General features: G+C 42.3%; 1 protein-coding gene across 4 annotated transcripts in view; it reads left to right on the top strand.

Moving 5' to 3' along the window:
• The window catches only part of TEAD4 (TEA domain transcription factor 4), a 51,069-nt gene that overhangs the window by 4,295 nt on the left and 26,268 nt on the right, over positions 1-20,506 (top strand). For 3 of the 4 annotated variants that reach the window (XM_072926293.1, XM_032751172.3, XM_072926290.1), the window contains one exon: positions 10,013-10,267. In XM_072926293.1, the coding sequence (XP_072782394.1) occupies positions 10,261-10,267 (7 nt within the window). In that variant the 5' untranslated portion in view covers positions 10,013-10,260. Of the gene's footprint in view, positions 1-4,402; positions 4,458-10,012; positions 10,268-20,506 lie in introns of all 4 variants that reach the window. The other variant, XM_032751171.3, reaches the window with a different exon arrangement.

Raw genomic sequence — 20,506 nt, 5'->3', positions numbered from 1 at the left:
GATGGGGGGGGAGGGTTTGGTAGGTTTTTGGTTTTATTGTTCCTGCCCCTTGGGTCCTCCTTTTTCTGGAGATGATGCAGTCACTCCCCTTTGTTTTTAACACCATATGAATTAGACGTTTTCCTGCTAGGGAGGGGCAGGTTTTCCAGTTCCTGGTGCTACTGGCTGAGTCACTGGCTCTGTTTTTCTGTTCTCTTGTAGGTTTATAATTACCTTGTTCTTACCTTGGTTAGAATGTGATTGCCAAAGGGTAGGTGTTTTACCCTCCTGCATTTCTGAGACATGAGTGCCAGTGGCTTTCAGAGCCTGGGTGCAAGGCTTTGGAACATCTGCTTTGCTATTGCCAAAGAGAAAATAAATCAGTGTAGCCCTCAAAGTGCCTCCCTTCCAACACTATGGTACGCATTAATGACAGATGTCCAGGCAAAGTGTAATCTCTTGTAACCTGGACTGCTTGAACTAAGGAGGAAATGTCAAGAGAACATGGAGCAGGTGTATGCTGAAATGGAAAGGGAGGATTTATTAATGTGTCCTAAGTTAATTTTACCTGATCATACATCTCTGTAAGCTCATTGAAATAAAGTTAATTTGTACCAGACTAGCAGGACTTACGCAGGTCTTTTGGTTTGAAAATCTTGTCAACTTTGTGGGAAAAAAAAGGTGTAAAAGAGGGGTTTGTGTAAGAAGATTATATCCAAGCACACTCACTGCTCTTTGAATAATTTTTATAAAAATAAAATAATAAAATTCTATTTATTTTTCTGCCCCCTTGTTTGTGAAGGATCTATGTGATCAGAAGAAAATAACTGTGCATGTAGAACATGTAAATATCTGCTTCTAGCCATCCAGTATGGGAACTGAAAAACAGAGTAGCAGCATCTTTTTCCACTGCTTTTGGTCACAGGTTTTATTTGTAAAAACATGCTTTAAAAACTGGAGCAGAGTCTTTGGTTGGCTGTGTCCCTTTAAGAATCTAGTTTTGCTTGGCTAGCTGCCCTTGTTCTCCTGTAGATTAATCCAGCAGAAGGTATATAACCTGTTGACCTTCCTGGCAAGAAGGGTCTGGAAGGGCAAAGAGATAAATCAGAAGGTTCATGCTTTCCTGTAATATCTGGGGACAAGTTTGTTTTTCAGTTTTTGACACTTCTTTTTTTTTTTTTTTTTTTTCTTTAACTGATTCCTGCTTGAGGGTTGGGGATATAATTACAGATTCTCATGATTTTCATTTGCTTTCTGTGAAATCATTCTGTGTTCAGCAGGTTGGAGATGATGGCATGTTTATGCCACTTTTAGAGGAAAGAGTTCTGAACTTAAAATTACACTGGTTTGAGTTGAGGGTGGCTTTACTGTCTCATGTATCAGACTGGTAGGAGCACTGGAATATGGCAGAAATAACTGGTGTGTGTTTGCTAGGAAATTCACACTGTTTAACAGAAAGGTTGACTTTCTGCAGTGTCAGCCTTAAGAACTGAATAGGTAAGCAGTGAATGTTGACCTGCTGCATGATCCACATGAAGTGTGTACTCCAAAACTGAGCTGAGGTGGTGTCTGGATAGCCCAGGAGAGTGCAGCTGGGTTGGTAGCCATGGGTAGGCTTCATTCATTTGATGCAGGTGTTTCATCATGGCTGTTTGCTTAGGCATTGCCTTATAACAAGCATCAAACCCCTTTAAGGTCATGCCTTACCACTACTAAAATCAAAGCACCCATGTAATTGGTTGACTGAAGGAGGAAGAGTCAAAAGAGCACTGACATTGGTCCCACTTTATATACCTGTTCTGCCTGTTGGTGATTTGCATTTGTCTTGAGCCTTTAGTAGAGGGCTTAGTCCTGAGCAGACAGGGCACAACACAGAGCACCTGTGTCCACAACACAGAGCACCTGTGTCCACAACACAGAGCACCTGCAAGCACCACAGAAAGGGAAATTTGACTGCATTCATGGGTTGTGTGATCACTGTCTATTCTCTTGAAAGTCTCATAGCCCAGGTTCAACTATTTCTTTTCTTGGAGACTGACTATGGTTTGGGGGCTAAACAGTTTCACTGCATTGGATGAGATTTGCAAACATCTGTCTCTTGTCTGAGCTCATGTTCAGTTCTGCCATTAGTGCCACGGGAAGCTAAGTATGTCACAGTTGTGAGGCTTTGCTGGAACATCTATCTTTGAGTCCTAGACAAGAGATTGAAAGATGTAATAAGCAGGAGTCAGAATTAGGAAAAAAGAATTTGATTTTGATATCATAAAGTGGGCATTGTGAGTCTCAGCTTAGTGTTACTTGTCAGCAAACCCTTAAAATATGCTCTATTTCCAGACAGTGTTAAACATGAGCCCCTCTGAAGTTACCAATTGCAAATCACTTTTAAAGTTAACCTTTTCTTGCCTTGAAATCTTGTCTAGATTTTAACCTTATTCAGGTTTTTCCATTGGGTGGTTTACTTACATCTTTATCCTCTGTTTTTTCCAATAGGTAAAATGAGGGCTTTTGAGCTCATTGGTGAGGTTTTCAGGGCAACTAAGTTTCAGTGAGTTTAGAAGCAAGGTTTTTTTAGGTTGGTATTGAAGGTTCCCTATCCTTTAATAATTAAGTGAATAATACTCTTTGGGAAAATGCTCAGCTTGATTTATTTCTGTGTCTAGCTTGGTTTGGTAATTCTCAAGTAATTTTAGCCAGTCAATATCTACACTTGTGTGTATGTAAAGGGACAGTTACAATTTTCCTGTGTTAGCTGACACTACTAATGCTTCTGTGATAAAAAAGGGACATGATTATTTGACTCCCTCCTGGTTCCTTACTTTCTAACCAGCTCCAGGGAGAATGACTCCTGGTGACTGCTGCTGCTAGCACGAGGGTGACTAACCATTTTCACCCTGCCACAACCTTCATCTGTTTGGGAAGCTGTGAAACACATGCCACATGTCTTGGAAAGTCAGGGAGAATGGGAGCTCTGGGAACAGTTCCCACATGGGAGATAACAGTGACTCCCCAGGAATTCCACTGTTCCTTTGAGAGTTAGGGCCAGCCCAGTGCGTGGCTCGATCCCAGCACAACCTGGCAGTGTCAATCTCTGCTGCCCTTGCTGGCTCGTTTTTCTCTCCCAGATGAGACATAAATCACCCAGTAGTCATTTTGTCAGTCCCAGGCTGGTGGCCTTGTAATGTGGCCATGGGAGCTGGGCATGAACTGCCCATTGCTCAGGATGGATCCCCAAGCTGGCCACTCCCACACTTCTGGGATCAGAGCTGGCCTTTGGGTTTTGCTGCTGGGTTGTGGGGTTTTTTCCTCCCCTCCTTAGGGTAGCAAGGCTCTGTGCTCTGTTTCCTTTATCTCAAATGTAACTGATTGGATGGTGTGCAAGGCCACACACAGCCTTATCTCATCACATCCTGTTTGACTGCATTATCCAGGGCTGCACTGATGGAAGTTCTCCTCTCTCCTTGCTTTGATTTATATCACTCTGCTGGACACTACATCCTCTCTCTGTTTCAGCCAGAGCTAGCTACTGCAATAATTTAAGAGTTGTTTTGCTTTGCTCGGGAAGTCAGGTGCCTTTTGAACAGCAGCTGCTGCAGGCAGTTTCGGTGTAGCAAACAAACCGAGTTTGATTTTGTGTTAGGCAGTGTGACAAGCATTCAGCTGGAGCCCAGCCTCTTGTTGGATATGGTTTGAGGCAAGTAGTGCTTGTTCCTTTGTAAACCAGTCTTAGTGTTGAGACAGAGACAAAAATCTCACCGTGCAGCCTGTGGATGTAATGAGTGTATTACCTTGCCCAATACAGAGAGCCAAATCTCAGTTCTTTCCTCCTTGCCTGGCACTGCTGCTTGCTAAGAGCTTTTAGTTTTCTACAGCCAGTAACACTTACCTTAACTGTTTTTATTCATGGGATTATGCAGCATTACTCCGCTGTCGTGGTTGGATAGGGCTATTCACAGGGAATAGCCAGCATTACTCAGGATTGCGGGAGGCCCGGGGCAAAAAGTGAGATGACAGCCAGGCTCAGCCGCTGGCTGAGCTGTTCTGGAGTGTTTCAGAAGAGCTCTCAAGAGGCCCAGTGAATTGCACCCACCCATATCCACTGTCTCCAGGTTGCTTTAATGATGGGAGTGCAGCTTCTAAGGAGCCTGAGGAACTGGTTGCTGGCTGGTGCTGCAAAAGTACTTTTTCCTTCCTAGGAACAGTTCAGTGGTCTTGCTTCAGTTGCATCTTAATTTTTTTCTGTAGGGACCATATAAACATATCCATGATTTTTGTCCTCTTTTGTCTGGGAGCCTTAACCAATCTTATTCATCATCGAATTCTTGCTTTCCACCTTTTCCCTTTCCAGTATGTTTTTCCTGCAGTCCTTGAGTTGCACTGTCTGGAAGCTACTCATCTACTGATTGCATTAATTTTTCTCTTTCAGAGGAACTAAGCTATTCTTGTAGTGTCCTATAGAATTTCCCAGTCTTCTTCCTCTGGTAAGTTTGACTGCTACCTTCCATCTTGTACCTTGAGAAATAGGTTTCTTAGTATTTCAGACTGTTGCTTCTCTAAACCCAAATCTCCTTGTATCACTGCATTGTGTAAGTTCATTTGCTAGGTGTTCTAGATGGGAGTAAGTGGCTGGTTGCTCCTGTTTCCAGCTGTTCTTAATGTTTTATATATGTATAATAAACTTTATCGCTTGAGCAGCAGGATATCATCTGTTATGGCTGAACTGATTTTTTTTTTTTTTTGTGCAAAATTTCTGACTGATGATCAGATATGAAAATTTTGTGGTTCAAATCCTCTACAGTAGGAGCATTTGGCTCATGTTACACCAAGGTGGCCAATACGGGAATAGTTTGGGTTTGTTTGCATTTCAATGACACCGAGGAGTACCTGTAAGGTGAAGCAATCCCTGCCACCACAGCTCGCAGTTCCCGTGGATGAGGCCGAGGGTGAGGGGATGTTCTGGGTAAAACACAGCGACTTTCAGCTCCGGTCGGACTGCACAGACTGCACACGGCTGGGTGAGTGAATGGCACCTCTCTGCCTGCTGTGCTGTGCTCGATTCCAGCAGGGAAAGGGGGTGGCCATGGGGTGGGGGGAGTCTCTTGGACAGGGCAGCTCTAAGAAAACTGAACAACTGGAGGCAGCTGGCTGCAATTTTTTCAGATCCTCGGGAAAGTATGATTTTGTGTTGAGCAGCTGCCACAAACACTTAAGAGGGAGCTGTTACCAACAGTAATGACTGAGGGATTAATATTAGAAAGCAGATGTGTCAGACTATAGAGTCTGTTTAAAGATGTGCTCCCTGTCAATAAAACCTTGCTGAAGGGCTCTTGGCAGCTGTCTAGCCCTGCAGGATCTCTGAATCTCAATGAGATACCGTGTGTGGAAGGAAAGAGAGTTAGTGTTGAAATTATCAGCATTGGAACGCTTCAACCAAAGCTGCTGGAGCTGAAAGATTTTTGTTTTCTCCATGGTTTTGCTTTGTGAGTGACTCATTAAGAAATGACCAACGCAGAGAGAAAAAAGGGAGCAAGAGTGAGTAAGAAACAGAGGGAAACCTATAGGAAGGAAAATAGAGATATTGTGGTTAGGGGGTGGATGTGCTCTGAAGGGCCTTGTGTCTTTGAACCTGGGGGAGAATCCATGACTGTACCCTACAAAGAAAGATAGTTAATCATTTCTCAGTAAAATTAGAGTGAGATCAGGATAAAGAAAACTGTACAGAAGTACAAAAGGCAAGGAGTGGGGCATAAGTTCAGGCTGAGGGAATCTCAAGAGAACAAAGACCGAGCCCTGTGATCTCTGGCAAAACTTGCTATTATGAACATGGGACAACATCCTCTGACTACTCTTTTCCTAAGAACTGTGCCTGGTGAGGGAATTCAGATGGGAAAGGAATTGTCTCAGCATGTCTGGGATGTCTCTCTCCACATCAGAAGAAAGCTTTGTGATTACAAACTCTTGCACAGGCAGAACTTAAAAAAAATTAACAAGTACTAGAATATTTAGTAATTTTAGAACATTTAATAATACAAATCACCATTAAAGTTACCAAGCTGTATGCATGTAGTTACTATTGAGTGGAAGACAGAGGCAAATGGAAAGTAGATGCTAACGGAAACATTTGTATTTTGTTAAAGAGGTTACTAATGAATATTATTGAAACTTTTCTTGTAAATAAGACATTCAACATTCTTGTGCTTCTGAAAAATCCTTTGTTTTTCACCTGATTGCTCATTCAGTGGGAAGCAATTCCACTGCTAGTTTTCCAATTTGCCATCCTAATAAAGTGATTTATCACAAGGTTTAACCCTCAGCTTCTTTTTAGTTTGCTTTGCTCAGTTTAATGATTGGTCATCTTGGCCATCGAGTTTAGCTCAACAGTGCAGGAAACAGAAGGCTTGAAAGTGTTCAGCCAAAGCAGAGACCAACAGATCAGATAGCACTCAACCAGCACTCCCTGAATTACTGTCTATTGCTTCTGGCACAAAGTATTGCCTGGGACTGCCCATGGAGCTTACTAGTTAAGCAACATTATTTAAGACAACTTTGCAGACCTTTCAAACCTTTGGCATCTTAGTGACCTAGAGGCATAGAGTTATAAGGACTTCCATGGCCATTGCAGTCTATGAAATTTCTTCAGAAGTTATCAAATAGAAGTAAAATTTTTGCTAGTGTGCTTTGTAATCTGAGTAATTGCAGAAGTTTTAGCTGGAGGTGGCCAAGGATCCTTGATTTTATAGTCTGTATGATTCCCATTTTTGTCATCCATCAGGAATAGCTTTAGTACCAAAAAAGGGAAAGCAGATTCAGTTCTACACCTTTTCTAAGGTGTAGAAAAATTGGGATTGACCACAATAGCACATATCTTGCTGACCTAGCTGTAATTTGAGATTAAACTAACATTGCTGGGCAAGGCATGAAAAGTAAGAAGCATTAAAAAATGTCTGGTCACTTCAAGATTTATATAATTTCTTCTGTCACTGCTATTATGTTCCACATTTCCCTTGATTTACACCAACCTGAGAGAAAGTTCACATATTCTGTTGCTTGCTTTGTGGACTTTTCTTAAGGTACAAATGACATCTGCTCAAGTTGGTAAACTTTTCTATAAGGTTTGGAGAAAAGTCTGGAGAGTTGACTCTCCAGCATCTGCACTGAACAGGACGTGTTTTCTCCTCCAGTTATTTTGGAGCTTGGATTAGAGATCCAGATTTTTCTGTGTCACCAAAAGAATGCACTTAGTGCAGATGCTGAGCCTTGTAAAATATGAAATGATCAGGCAACAGCTCCCAGGGTGTGAGTGTGATAGGGGGAGGAGAGTTATGCTTCAGATATATTTAATTAGTTTCAGCTTAAGAGTGTGCCATGATGAAATCATCTGCTAGGTATTCCCCTGTGTCAGCATGGACACTATGGAGATGAAAATAACTGGATTCAAAGTAGATGCTTTTTATGGTCATGATGGTCCTTCATTCCCTAGGAGATGACTTTGCCTATGTGCATTCGGGGATTTGGCTTGACAGCAGACCTGTAGCTTCCAGTGACTGTGGTTTTGGGAGTCTTGGAGTTGAGCAGTTGGAGATGTTTTCACTTGGTGTGAAACCTGCTGGCTGGAGTGAGATTTACAGCTCCCAGTGCAGGTGGTATGATGAATACACTTGCTGTCTCACCTTGGGTTTTGTTCTGAACCCTCTTGTTTTTCAACCTGTCATCACAAGATAAAACCAGCCTGGGCCTTGTGTTTGTGGATATTTTAATGTATGTTAGCTATGGAGGGTCCGCAGAGCCTCCAGGGACTAGGGGTGCTTGGGGAAATACAAAAGGAAGATTTGGAACTGGTAATTTCTCTTTCCCTGTTAGCATCTCTCTGTGGAAATCTTATTCCTCTACACTGATTCCCCAGCAGGACAAGCTCTTGAATAGCCATGTAATTTTTTATTAGCATCTGTCAGTGAAAGGGGGAATGTTTGGCAAGGGGAGCAAATGTTACCCTTCATTTCAGGGTCTCAAAGTGACACTGCGGCCGTGGTGCCATTCACAGTGTGCTGGGATGTCTGCCCCAGTGGTAAAAAAGCCAAGTGTGAGTTCCCCTCTCTGCCCCTCTCACCTCCCATTTTATTATTTCTTTCCATGTTCATTAAAGCTCTGAAACTGTATACCATGGATCAAAAGGGTTGAAATAATCTCATGTAGGTGCTGAAATGGATGGATGGGCTGTGGTAGGCCATTTCAGTGATTTGTGTGTTTCGAATACTCTCACAGGAAATAAGTCATATACTGGGTTTTCTAAATGTCTTTGTGAACCATTTGTTAAAATGCTGCATAGTACACTGTGTCTAATTATTTGTCTAATTTATATTATCTATATTTAAATTAGTCAAAGGCACACTATTGTCTTATTTCCTTAGCTTTTGGTGGGTTTTAGAGATGTAAAATATGTATCTGCTGCTGTCTAAAGTCATTAATGAGCAGCTAAACCTTCTGAGAGGCAGTGTTGCCAAATCTTTACAATTTCAGGATTTGAAATGTTGAAGTTCTAAAAGAATTTCAGCTTTTATTTAAAAAAAAAAAAATCTGGTAATTATTTTCTTGGAGAAGATTTTAAAAGCACAAAATCCAAAGAGATAAGAAACTAAATAAAGACTTGAAAAAAGTTTGTCAGAAGTTTCTGGAACTATGAGCCCTGAATTTTTTAAGTTCTGAGGTTAAATGAGTGGACTGCTCTCCCCCTGTATCAACTATGGCATGGCATAACTGCACTTTTTTAAAATATAACTAATTTTTGACAAATACCACACCCAAATTTCTCCTCTGTTCCCCTTTACATTTTCACTGTGATATTTCTGAGCTGGAGAGTTGCCATGTCAGACTTCTCTCCTTACTCAGGAGAGATGATTCTGTTGCTCTTAGAAAAAAGTCCTTATTCTGATTTTCTTGCTACCCAGCTCAGTGTGAGGGAGGGAAGTTTTGAACTCTGGATTTTCAAATGCTGGCTTGTGAACATTCTTTGTAGCGCAGATAACAAAGCTATTAAAATGATAAACAAACAGCTTTGGGATTAAGGCAGAAGAATTATCTGTGTCTTTAGAAGCCATTTGTCTCCTGCCTGGTTGACTGGAAGTGTCTGTGTGGTCTGAAGTCAATTTCTCAATGAGTGTTTCAGCAGCTCCACTCAAAGGCTTCAGCCTCTCCTGTAGGCATTTATAAGTAGACTATAATTTATTGTAGTTTTCAAGCGCTAGCAGCTGTCTGCTTAGGTCCAATGTGAAACCAATTTCTGCTTCTGCCCAGGGGCAAATCTAATAGCTTGAGACTAGTAAGTGATGAGGGAGCAGAGAGGCAGAGGAAACTTGAAGGTATTTGCCCAGAGTAGTTCTGAAGATGAGCACTAACCGCAGGCTAAGCACATTGGTTCTTGACCTGCAACCTGATGCTGTCATCCCTGTACTCATGGTGCCTTCTGCTCCTGCCAGGATATGGTGCTGGGATTTGGAAGACACTGCATGAAACTTTCTGGCTCCAGGAATGGCTTTTTAAAAGCACAGCTGATCCTTGAGAAGAAATGTCAGTGTTAGAAGTGACACCAACTACTAACTCTGATCCAGTGAAACAGTATCTAAGAAAATTTCAACCCCAGTGCTCAGTGACGACTGGATAATTCATCACAGCTTTAGTCTTTCACACAGACTGAATCCCTCTGTGTGTGCTTCAGAAAGTTAAATAACAGTTACATGGATAATGACAGTGCAGGGAGAAAGAAATACAGGAGATAAAGACACAAGAAGATTCCTGAGGAAAACTGGGAAGTGACAGAGTTAATGAACCGAGGAGAGATTGGAGCAGGCTGTTTTGCCGAAGGATTTGTAAAAAATGTTTTCATCTCAACATAAATAAAAACCCAACATGTGGTTGAGTTATTGTTTAAGATAAATGTGAAGTAAAACCCTTCCTAACTAAGATTTTTTTCAACTTGTTTTGCTTTAGTATGTCCTTGGATGGTTTCTAACTGCCCGGTGGGATGTGCTTGCCATTGCAGGTTCTGAGTCTGCTCCTCCGCGTGGCACCTTGGAGTTTCTAGCTGGCACCATTACCTCCAACGAGTGGAGTTCTCCCACCTCCCCTGAGGGGAGCAACGACTCGGGGGGCAGCGAGGCCTTGGACAAACCCATCGACAATGACGCCGAGGGCGTGTGGAGCCCGGACATCGAGCAGAGCTTCCAGGAAGCGTTAGCCATCTACCCGCCATGCGGCCGCCGCAAGATTATCTTGTCAGACGAAGGCAAGATGTATGGTAAGGAGAGAGAGAGAGTGGCCACAACACAGCGCTCCAGACAGCCTGCCCCGTGCCCCAAATGATGCTCTGAGTGAATTCCCTTCTCGCAGGTGTTCCCAGGCTGGTGCTGTTGGTTGCCTGGAGTTGTATTTAGGAAAAAGGTTGTGAAGATTTTGACATTCACGAAGCAGAAAGAGTTATAGGATCTTTTTCAGGGGACTATCCATAAGGTAGATCTCAGAGTTGAGCATACTACTGAGCTAATCTTTATATATAAATACATGGCTTCATGGTGTGACAAAGCCTATCTTTTATGGTATCTCTTGCTGCTGTCTTCAGTGTTATGTTGGAGGTAAGAACAGGTAATGGTCTGTATGTCTGGTGCTACAGGATAGAAGGTCCGCTCCTGAACCACTGAATGGCTCTGCTGCTTTGCAAACACCTACACTTTAACTACCTACACTTTTCAGATCTTAAGGACAGAAAGTTTTATGTACTCCTTTTCACTGTAGTTTGCCTTCTCACAGCCCTGGCACAAGTATTTTTCACCTGTGGACTCTTCTCATCTAGCTAACTAGATACCCAGCCCTGAATACAGAGAGGCTCTGGGTTGCAGCTGCAGCAGAAGCCAACTGTGTATGTGGCAGGCATGCTTTTGAATTGTGTTTTTTGACCTTTTCCACAGTTAAAATTTCTTTTGATTTTGGTAACAAAAAGCTGGTCTGGCCTGGATTCTCTTGCTGAGTATTGCAAGAAGCCACCTGGTACTTCTGTGACTAAAATGCAAAGCAAAGGTTGAATACCCAGTCTTTGGTTTTAAGTCCCAGGGTGGACAGTTGCTCAAAACACTAGCAAGGATCTTATGGAAGACAGCCCTCTTTCTACCCAGCCGGTGCTTGATTTTTTTTTTCCCCCCATACATTGGAATCTGCCTGTTTTCACAGGCCTCATCATGGGATACTCCGTGCATGCCCCGGAGCATGCCCCGGAGTGGAGCTTCCTACAGGGCACTTCACAAGTAATTCTGCAGGTTTCTGTCCACCCATCAGGCCATTGTTCCCTGAGCAAGAGAATGGATTGCTCTGACTGTGGGAGCGTGGGTGGGGTCTTGTTTACATGGCCTTATCTGCAGTGGATGGTTTTACTGGGTACACACATCATTGTACCTGGGAAGAGCAATAGGGGTTGGGTAAGGCTGATCACCCTGAGGCTAATCTAGGACCAGTATTCTCAGGCAGACATCAGTTCCTGCTCCGTGCTCTGCAGTTGTGCTATGGAAACAATTATTAAAACTAACAGGGCCAGAAAGGGAACTTTAATTTGGATACTGCCCAGCGTGTTATGCTGGTATTCAGAGAAAGGATGCTGATATTTGGGAATGAGCAGCCATGACTGAATTTAAAGTAAGACTGCTCCTTTAGGGACCAATGCTTGCTTAAAATGTTACTCAGACTAAAATATTACCTGAGAATCCACCCCATGGTTATTAAGCATGAACTAGTGATATGCCTCTCGTTGCTCTCTGTCTGCACTGCTTTTCATGATGGGTGACTTTTAAAATTACTAATGAAAAATTACGGTTGTGTTTTAAGACTGTATTAATTTTCTGAACATTTTGCATGGCCCCTGAAGCATTTCAGCTTTGGTGTGAATGTGTCAGAGCAGAGAGTGAAAGACAAGGAAAGAAATGAGAGCAAAAGTGAAGCACAAAGGGATACAGAAACCAGTGACACTTAGCTGGGCCTGACTTAGCATGGATTGGTGTTAAGTGGAACACACCTAGTTGACTGAACTGGTGAACTGCAGAAGGTAAATAACCCTCTTGCAGGGTGAAAAGTTTAGGGTAGGCTTAGGGAGAAGAAATCAAGAGCTTTTCTGCAAGCCCTCCCCCACTACTCCAAATGGGACAGTGTCCCTGCTTGCCTTCAGTGCACCTGTTCCTGGCGTGGATGGTTGGTTCAGTGTGCTCCTGACAGAACCCAGGCACTGATTTATGTCCTCCTTTGCTTACTCGTCTCCAGGATCCAGGCCAAGGAAGTGGGGCCCTGTCTGGGATCTATAGAAAGATATGACCGGGCAGGGAGAATAAATATAGTCCCTGATTTCATCTTCAGTGCTCACAAGCCAGCTTGTGGAACACGGCAGGCTCGCTGTGGAGCTGGCCCTGCTGCTGAAGGGATGGTTATTTATCCACCCTGTGACTGACTTGCACAGAGCTCTCTGAACCAAGGGGTAGGGGTGAGGTGTTACAGAGAGCTGTATATGCCCCTTTTCCCTTACAAAACTGGGACCATTTCACTGTTTCTCACTGAGGAGTGTCTCATTGTTATGGACAAGATGTTCCAGATCTCAGAATTTCTTCTATGTGCAACTTATATGCTTCTCATCTTTTGTGAAGCTGTTGGCAGCTTTTAGCTGAAGTGTACTGAGGAAATATGAAGAATTTGTGCTGTTCTGTTTAAATGCATTTAAAATTGTACGGAAAGTAGGGTTACATCCTCTACAGAAGCCTCACACTCATGTTTCCCTGCCTCTTCAAAACTGGCTTGTTTACAGCTCTTTAGACAACACTCTGCTGATTTCAGAGGGAACACAATTCCATCTTCACTCCAAAGTCAGTCAAGCTCTTCTCTGTACACTGATAATCTGTGTCCCGATTCCTTTGCTGCCTTTCCTTTCGTTATCTTTTTCCATACTAGACATGTTCCATTTCTGCATGGAGTCAGCATCCTGAGTGAGTAAGCTCATGGCACAGCCTGCTCTGGGTGCGAGCCCTCACTGGCCTTTCCAGCAGGCTTTACTGACCACCTGCTTAAGGCACAAGCAGCTGTCTTGTGTGATATGGAATGTTGTCCTTTCTCCTAATCGTTGTGTTGGCATTAGAAGCATTGAGTCTGGGGCACTTTCTGCTCTGGTGACTTCTGGTACTACTAAGGACTTGCAGAATAATTTTGAGTCCTGCCTGCTAGAGCACTGTGGGAGTACAGTATTACAAATCTGTCATTTATGTTTTCCAACTATGTTTTTCCGTGGGATAAATCATACCTGTAGCATTGGTACTAAACAAACTCTCACAGAATTAGGTGTTGGGTGTCTGCTGGTATCTTCAGTACTGATGTAGAGAAAGGAGAGGGAAAGGGCTTAGTACCTTTGTGAGATTTGCATGGAGATGCTGAACAGACCAGGTTTCCCAGCATTACTGAAAGCAGAGAAATAAGAAATAGTAACTTGCAAAATGATCCCTTTTTGACATTACAAGAGAAACAATAAGATCTTGGAAAAAACTAATGATTACCTTAGCTGTCCAGTGTTCCCTTCCACTGCAGATATACCTGGCTTGGAGCACCTTTTTTGCAAGGGGGCTAGAATTGGTGGCAGTTTGTTAGATGGCTGTTCTGAAGGACTCAGTGGTTTAGCAGCTGCTTTTCAAACAGCTCAGCCATTTCTGTGCTGAGCAGGGAGGGGCAGACAGCTGGGGGCAGTCATCCATCTCCCAGGCTGGTGCCATCTGTTTGTGAACTGCTGATAGGAAATACTTAAAGATGTCCAAAGCTTAAAGGCTGAGTGATAGAAGCAGGACAGTCAACTATGGTACTCGTTAAAACTTGGAGCAGGCAGTGGACTACAAAGTGTTGCTTTTACAACATGACTTAAGATGGGATGAAAGGTCAGTCTGGTGCTAAAAGCTATCAGGTCACAGGTGGTCCCTCCCACCCCTGTTCTGAAATGATTAGGTAAATTTGCAGGATAATGCCTTTATCTCAAAGGGATAAGTTATCACTTCATGTTTTCCCCAACCTCAAAGAGTCACTAAAAGTAGAACTGAAAAGCAAACACATAAATCCAAAGAAGCATAAAACATGCACTGTGTATCCCAGTTCATAAACACTTCTTCTTGAGGGGAGGGAGGAGCATGGCTGTTATTTAAAGTATGGAAACCTACAAAGTGAGAGTTTTCAAATGCTTTCCTCTGTATTGTAGTTTAGCATCTTACCTGATGATGTTTCAATCAAAGCTATTGAAACATGCTGAGAATGTGCTCCGTTGACACTGAACTGAATGTTCCAGGTAATTGCCAAATTTGTATTTCAGCTGTGATATCCCTCAGAGAGATACTTCTGAAGCTTCTATCCCTTGCATTATTATGACCTAGTGAACTCCAGAACAGGTCTTTATCCCATTATTTTGAAAAAAAAAAAAAGAAGTCTCATATTTTGAACATTAGAAGACAGACAAAAAAACTTGGATTAGTGGACAATTGGTCAGGATGCAGACTTTGCCCTCCCCTCTGGTGGTACGTGTAATGTTGTTGGGGTTGCTTAATAATGAGGTTTTGTTTCACTCAGTCATCTTTCAACTCTGCTTTTGTGTGGCTCTAGTTTTTTGTTGTCTAGACCTAGATGAAGCCAGACTTCTGGAGACATTAGCAGTGGGTGAAACTTCTGCTGGAGTTTGTCATGCTTTTCCTTCCATCTCCTTTGTAAGCCAAGTTTATGGCTCTTTGTGTTAAGCTGTATGTCAATTTAACTGGTGTTTTCTCCATGCACGCATAAAAAAAAAATTTTTGCATCAATTCCAAGCATTTCTTGAATATTGAGAAATTTGCCACTTTTGAAATACCAACCCACCAGGAATCTTCTTGCAGTTAATAGTACTGGCTGTGGCATCTTTCCTTAACATGCTTAGTACTGAACATAAATAATAGTCGCAATCTTGTTGTGTATTACATGTTATCAAAATTATTGTGACTCCTTTTGTGGGGGCTTCATTCTGTTGGTTCAATAAAGGGCACATATTTTTCCTGTCCCTTTTGATTTTTTTAGCAGCTTTATAGTCCCATATTTATCTGTCAGGCTTAAAACCAAGTGAGCTGTGTAGTACTATGTTTTTTACATAGTAAAAATGTAAATGTACATATACAGTACTTTGTATATATCTGCAGCCACAGAGTTTTCATCACGTTTAAGTGACTTCATTGGCAATATTGCATTACCCTTATGCCTCTTCCTCTGACTTTTTAATTTTTAAATTTCAAATTTTTAGTAATTCTCCAAGATACAGTTGATTTGTAGTGGAAAGACACTTGGTTTGATTTTTTTTTTTCATTGTAGATAACACATCCAGTTTAACTGATTTCTAATTTAGTAGGCCACCTTTATGTTTTGTAGGTGTATCCACTCACCTGCCATTTAACTGAGACACTGTTTATATTTCATTTTTCAGCCTTTTCCCTTGTTGCATGTTATTTTTTTGCTCCTGCTCTTCTTCTGGATAACTTTGCACATTTTCATTGATTTTCTGAAAAGTTTAGTTTTAAAAAGCCTTAGTGTTCTTTTATATTTTAAAACCCACTTCCTTCTTTCACAACTGGGTTCAATACTATCAGTTGCTAATTTGCTCTTACAAATACCAAATGTTCATTAATGCTTAAAAAATTCAGATTGAATGCAAAATCTGGGAACAAAAACCATTTTCATGGAAAATGAAAGTTAATAGTGCCCAGTGACTTGGGTTTCTGTCTTCTCGACAAGTTTCTGCAAACACGTTACCAGAAAGATCTCAAAACCATGGAGTGAGTTCTGAGAAGAGCAAGCATACCAGACTTAACATTGAGCTCGGGGGGTTGAAGGGACTGATTTAGGAGGAAAGATTAAAGTAGCTAAATATACATAGCTTGGCTAAGTGATGACTGAAAGGTGGAGGGTGGGGGGACACATAATAACAGTCTAAAAATATTTGAAGGGTGTTAACATTTAGGAGGGAGAGGGATTTTATGTGGAACATGTGAGCATGACTAGGATTAATGGAGGAGAAAGAGAGAATATAGGATGGATATCTGCAAAGGCTTCAGGACAACAAGGTGCTCGGTGCTGAGGGATCTCTCCCCTCTGAAGAACTATAACGGAAGTGCTGTTTTTGGGGGCTATTAAAATTGTATCAGACAAAACGATAAGGATTGTATTTTTAAAACTAGTCCCAAAGAATGTTGTGTGGGCATGTGTATCTGTATTTTACCTGAATGAGAGGATTCCAGATGGGAAGTGCTATGGTTTTACACAGGAGACAAGAGAACAGTGGGCATTAGGTGGCTTTACACTGTAAATGTCTGCATTTTTTTGTAAATTGTTAGTATTGTGATTCATACTACCTGCGGTTTTGTGAAAGGAGCATGTTTATTTAACTGAACCCTTCCTCAGGTCTGAAACAAAAAGAGCAGACTTCTAGGTAAATTCCAGGAGTGCTTTCTCAGAGTTTGTCTTCTATCAATTAGCCAAACATTGAGTAGAGAACGATGAGACATTTCTCAAGAAAGGGTGTGCATAGACACAGAGGGAGCTGATAATGTCAATATGCAGATTGTGTGGACACCTGGCCTAGGAAAAAAAACAACTCCTGTTACTTCTTCAGTGCAAGTAAGAAAAACCTATCAGGTGAACTTTCTTTTAAAGTCTCTTTCAAAGGCATTCCTTATTCCTTAAGCAAAACCACTGTGAGACAGCATTACCTTTCCATTTTCTAGTACCAAAAGTGAAGGGAAGGTGCTTGTTCAGAAAAGCCAGTTTTACAGCCAAAAGAACAAGCAGTATTCTCATTCATGTAGGATCCAGATAACGAGAACAGGAGAACTAGGGCTGGCTATTGGTCTAAACAGTTGCTCATTAGCTAATCCATAACAAACCCTGTATTGTCTGTGTGTGGTGAAGAGCTGGGCAGCAAAACTGGGAAGGCTGTGTGCAGTTTGTGCCCAGACAGATGGTCTTGTAAATCTGTTGGTCACTGGCAGAGCTGACTGAAACCTCTGGGGCCTGGGTACACCTGCTGCTGAAGGGTGCATAGCCAGCAGCTGTTGCTCATTGCTGTCACCTTGAACTTGTGACCCGTCTTCTGGGTATTCCTTTAAGTTCTCAGTCTCACTCCATGCACAGAAACAGCCAGAATCTTGCTTGTCTCTGGCTTCTTGAACGGGAAATGACACTTCTATGTAAAATGCCTTTAGAATCACTCCTCTTTCCTCTTGGGTTTGATTTGTACAATAGTTGCAAATGCCTTTCCAGGAGCTTTGGTTGGAATCTGTGGGCAGGAGTGCAAGGAGTGTAACCAATGCGTGCTGAGGTAACCCAATAGCAGTGCCCAAGCTGTTGACTGCAAAGTGCTGCAGACTCAGGCTGGTTTCTAAGCATGGCAGTGTTGCAGGGAAACACACAGCATGTGTGACACTCAGTTCAGTGCTGTTTTCAACCCTGGCTGGGGATTAGGAGCATTCCTGCATATAAACACGGCTTTGGTTGTAGAATCATAGAAAATGGTGGTGGGAAAGACCTTCAAAAATAATTTCATCAGCTCCTGGGCTCAGAGGCAAAGCCAGCTGTACTTGAGATGTTAATTTTTAGGCTGATCCTTTGTGGCTAAAGTTGCGGGAAAGTGATTTGACAAATCTAGATATAGAAGGTACCTGAAGCACCTAGATATGTGCAAATTCCCTTCTGGATCCGTGTGCATTTTTAGGTATCTCTACAGCTTAAATAGTTTTGTCATCTTCATGTTCCTGCCTAAATCATTATTGCCCAGTTATCTATCAGACTTACACTGTAAACTCAGTCAGGGAATATGTACTTAAAGAATCTGGAACATAATTGTGCCAGAATTAGAAGAAAGAGAGCAGGATGGGAAGGAATAAGGAATATTACAAGCCACTGTAATGAATTTTCATGATCTTGGCAGAATTCACCTATTACCCAGCTCCTGGGTGGCTATGCAATTATTTAATCTGTGTTTCTGCTAGGTTTTTCTGTTCACATTCTCTTTTCACCTGTTACAGAGTGAGGTGTTACAGAGTATGACATCTTTAACAACTATTCTTGATAATGTTGGGATGGTGTGGAACTGTTGTGTTGAGATCAAGAGTATATTTCTTTCAGAAATGGTGAGATGACCTCACAGGTCACAGCAGAGGAAAAGAGGGAGTTGCCACTCTTGTTTCCTTGCTCCCCAGCTCTGTTTCCAGTTTTGTGCCCCTGTTCTTTAGGCAAGCTTCAGTTTCTAGCAGACTCCTTGTGGATACATGTTAGATTGCTGAACAGATAGCAAACTAGGTTGGCAAAATGAGCTGGACAGATTTCTGCCAGATTGGAGTTGAACTGACCCATGGAACAGTCTGGTGAGAGGGAGGGAAGGGGAAATGCAACCACATTTCTCAGGAGTGTCCAGGCATTTGTTTATGCTGATTCTATAGCTTAATGGCGTAAAATGATCACAAGCAATGGCTGCACTGTAAATCATGATGTCATGAACTGAAGTTCAGTGGTGGCAGCCATTCCACTTAAAAAAAAAAAAAATCAGTATTCATTTATCAGATAATGCAAGACCAGTCCCTGGGTTCTTTTGCTCTCATTGAGGCTGCTGTGAAATTCTCAGTCATTTGGCTGGGACTGGGTTGTGGTGTAAGTCTTGGGTGCTAAGTGAAGCAGTCATGGCACCTCACACAACTGAGCCAGACCAGAGCAGCTGCCCTGAGAACTGCATGGTTGTGCTGGTCATGCAACAAGTGGCTGCACAGATCTCACAGACCCCTTTTAGCTCTTAATTTTTGTTGTAGCTGAAGCTTTGAGTGCATGGTCAGCCTGTCATCTGGGCACATGCACAAGATTAGCACTTGGGGCAGAAATCTGCCAGGAACTCTGTACTCTTGGTGCTGGCAGGGGCAGCTGACCACAAAATCAGTAGAAAGGCTTAAATTTTTGCTGTCCTTTCAGACAACATCACTGAGAATTGCTTTCAGATGCCCCAAAGTTATTAGAAAGTACCGAAATGAGCAGACGTTTATTGATCTAAAGAAGAATTTAGCAGTTGTCCAGGTCTGTAATGTAGAACTTGGAGTGATGGTAACTGGAAAATGCAGTTACAGTTAAACAAACATTGGTTTCTGTGCTACCCTCAATAGTCAAGTTTCTCTGAACCCGGGCCTTGATGAGCAAAGTGTCTTAGTGCCTCAATAAGGTCGTTCTCAGGTGTCCCAAGAGACTGAAATCTCTTGGTTTGACATGCCTTTCCATGTAGGATTGTTATTGGCTCTTTCAGGTGTTACCTGATACGCTCCCTGGCATATGAAGAACTCGTGTTATTATATGCAGCTGCTTTGGTGTAATTGTGGGATTTCCCAGCCAAACTGAATCTAAAAATTTTCTGTATGATTGTTATCAGTATTAACCCTGGGAAGTACCAGAACAAGTCCCAGCTCTGCTCCTTTTGCAGCCCTTAACGTGTATATGGAAGAGTACTTACTGGATGGATTAACTTACATTTCTGTGGCCTGAGGCGATAATGTGGGAAAACACAGCTGATGAGGACATCAATTTATGCACTGAAAAGCACTATTAAAGACTGAGGAGTGGTGAAGAGCTGCATAGCCTGGAGCTTCCCATTAGGCTGATGAGAAGGGACTTCTGCCTTCGTACCTTAGAAAATGCTTACCTTTACAAGGAATAACTCCACATACCCTTGGGGCAGTAATTAGAAGGCAGTTTAACGCTGTTTAGCCTTTAGACAAATGATGCAAGCACAGGAAGTGCCATGCCCATTTTCTTTCCAGCCTGTTTATGTATGAGGGTTAGGTGGAGTACAGTTCCAGGCTACAGTTTCTCTGGTGGCAAAACTGGTTTAAGAAGTTCTGCACCGATTCTTCCTCTGTTCTCTTTGCTGTGCCAGTGCCGCGGTTAATGTGACCACAAAATGAACTAGTTCACCAATCCAATTAAAAATAGGCCGATGGGGGAAAAAAGAAATCAAAATCAACAAAATCCACATGAGGATGGGTAGGTTTATTTTTAAAATTATTGGTAATTAGAGTGGAGCATGTCAATCTTTCCTCCCCTGTCCCCCTTCCCTTTTCCTATCAATTTAGTTGGTACAGCTGCACACAGGAGTTGATGGAACGCTCCGGGAGGAGGAATGGCCAGCTAAGAAGAGGGAAATGTCTTCGCTTTGTTCTAGTTATACCCATGGTGACTGACTTTTCATTTATCTCCAGTACTTGTTTGGAGCCAGTAAGAGGCTTCCCCTAAGCTGCAGGGTCTGTAATTATTAACCCCCAGCCATATACCCTGTGTGAAGCATCTTGAACTGACCATCAAGAACCAGCAGTTTTAAAATGGTGCTAACACTCTTTGTGTTTCTGGCTGTGAATTTAGGCTGTGCAGTGGCAAAAGGGAAGAGTAAACACCTTTCCAGTAAAAGACCTTTTACACAATAGAGGGTTTC

Source organism: Taeniopygia guttata, chromosome 1 (genome assembly GCF_048771995.1).
Source record: "Taeniopygia guttata chromosome 1, bTaeGut7.mat, whole genome shotgun sequence".
NCBI lineage: Eukaryota > Metazoa > Chordata > Aves > Passeriformes > Estrildidae > Taeniopygia > Taeniopygia guttata.
Note: the sequence above shows the minus strand (reverse complement) of the source record. Positions and strands in the feature narration are given on the sequence as shown.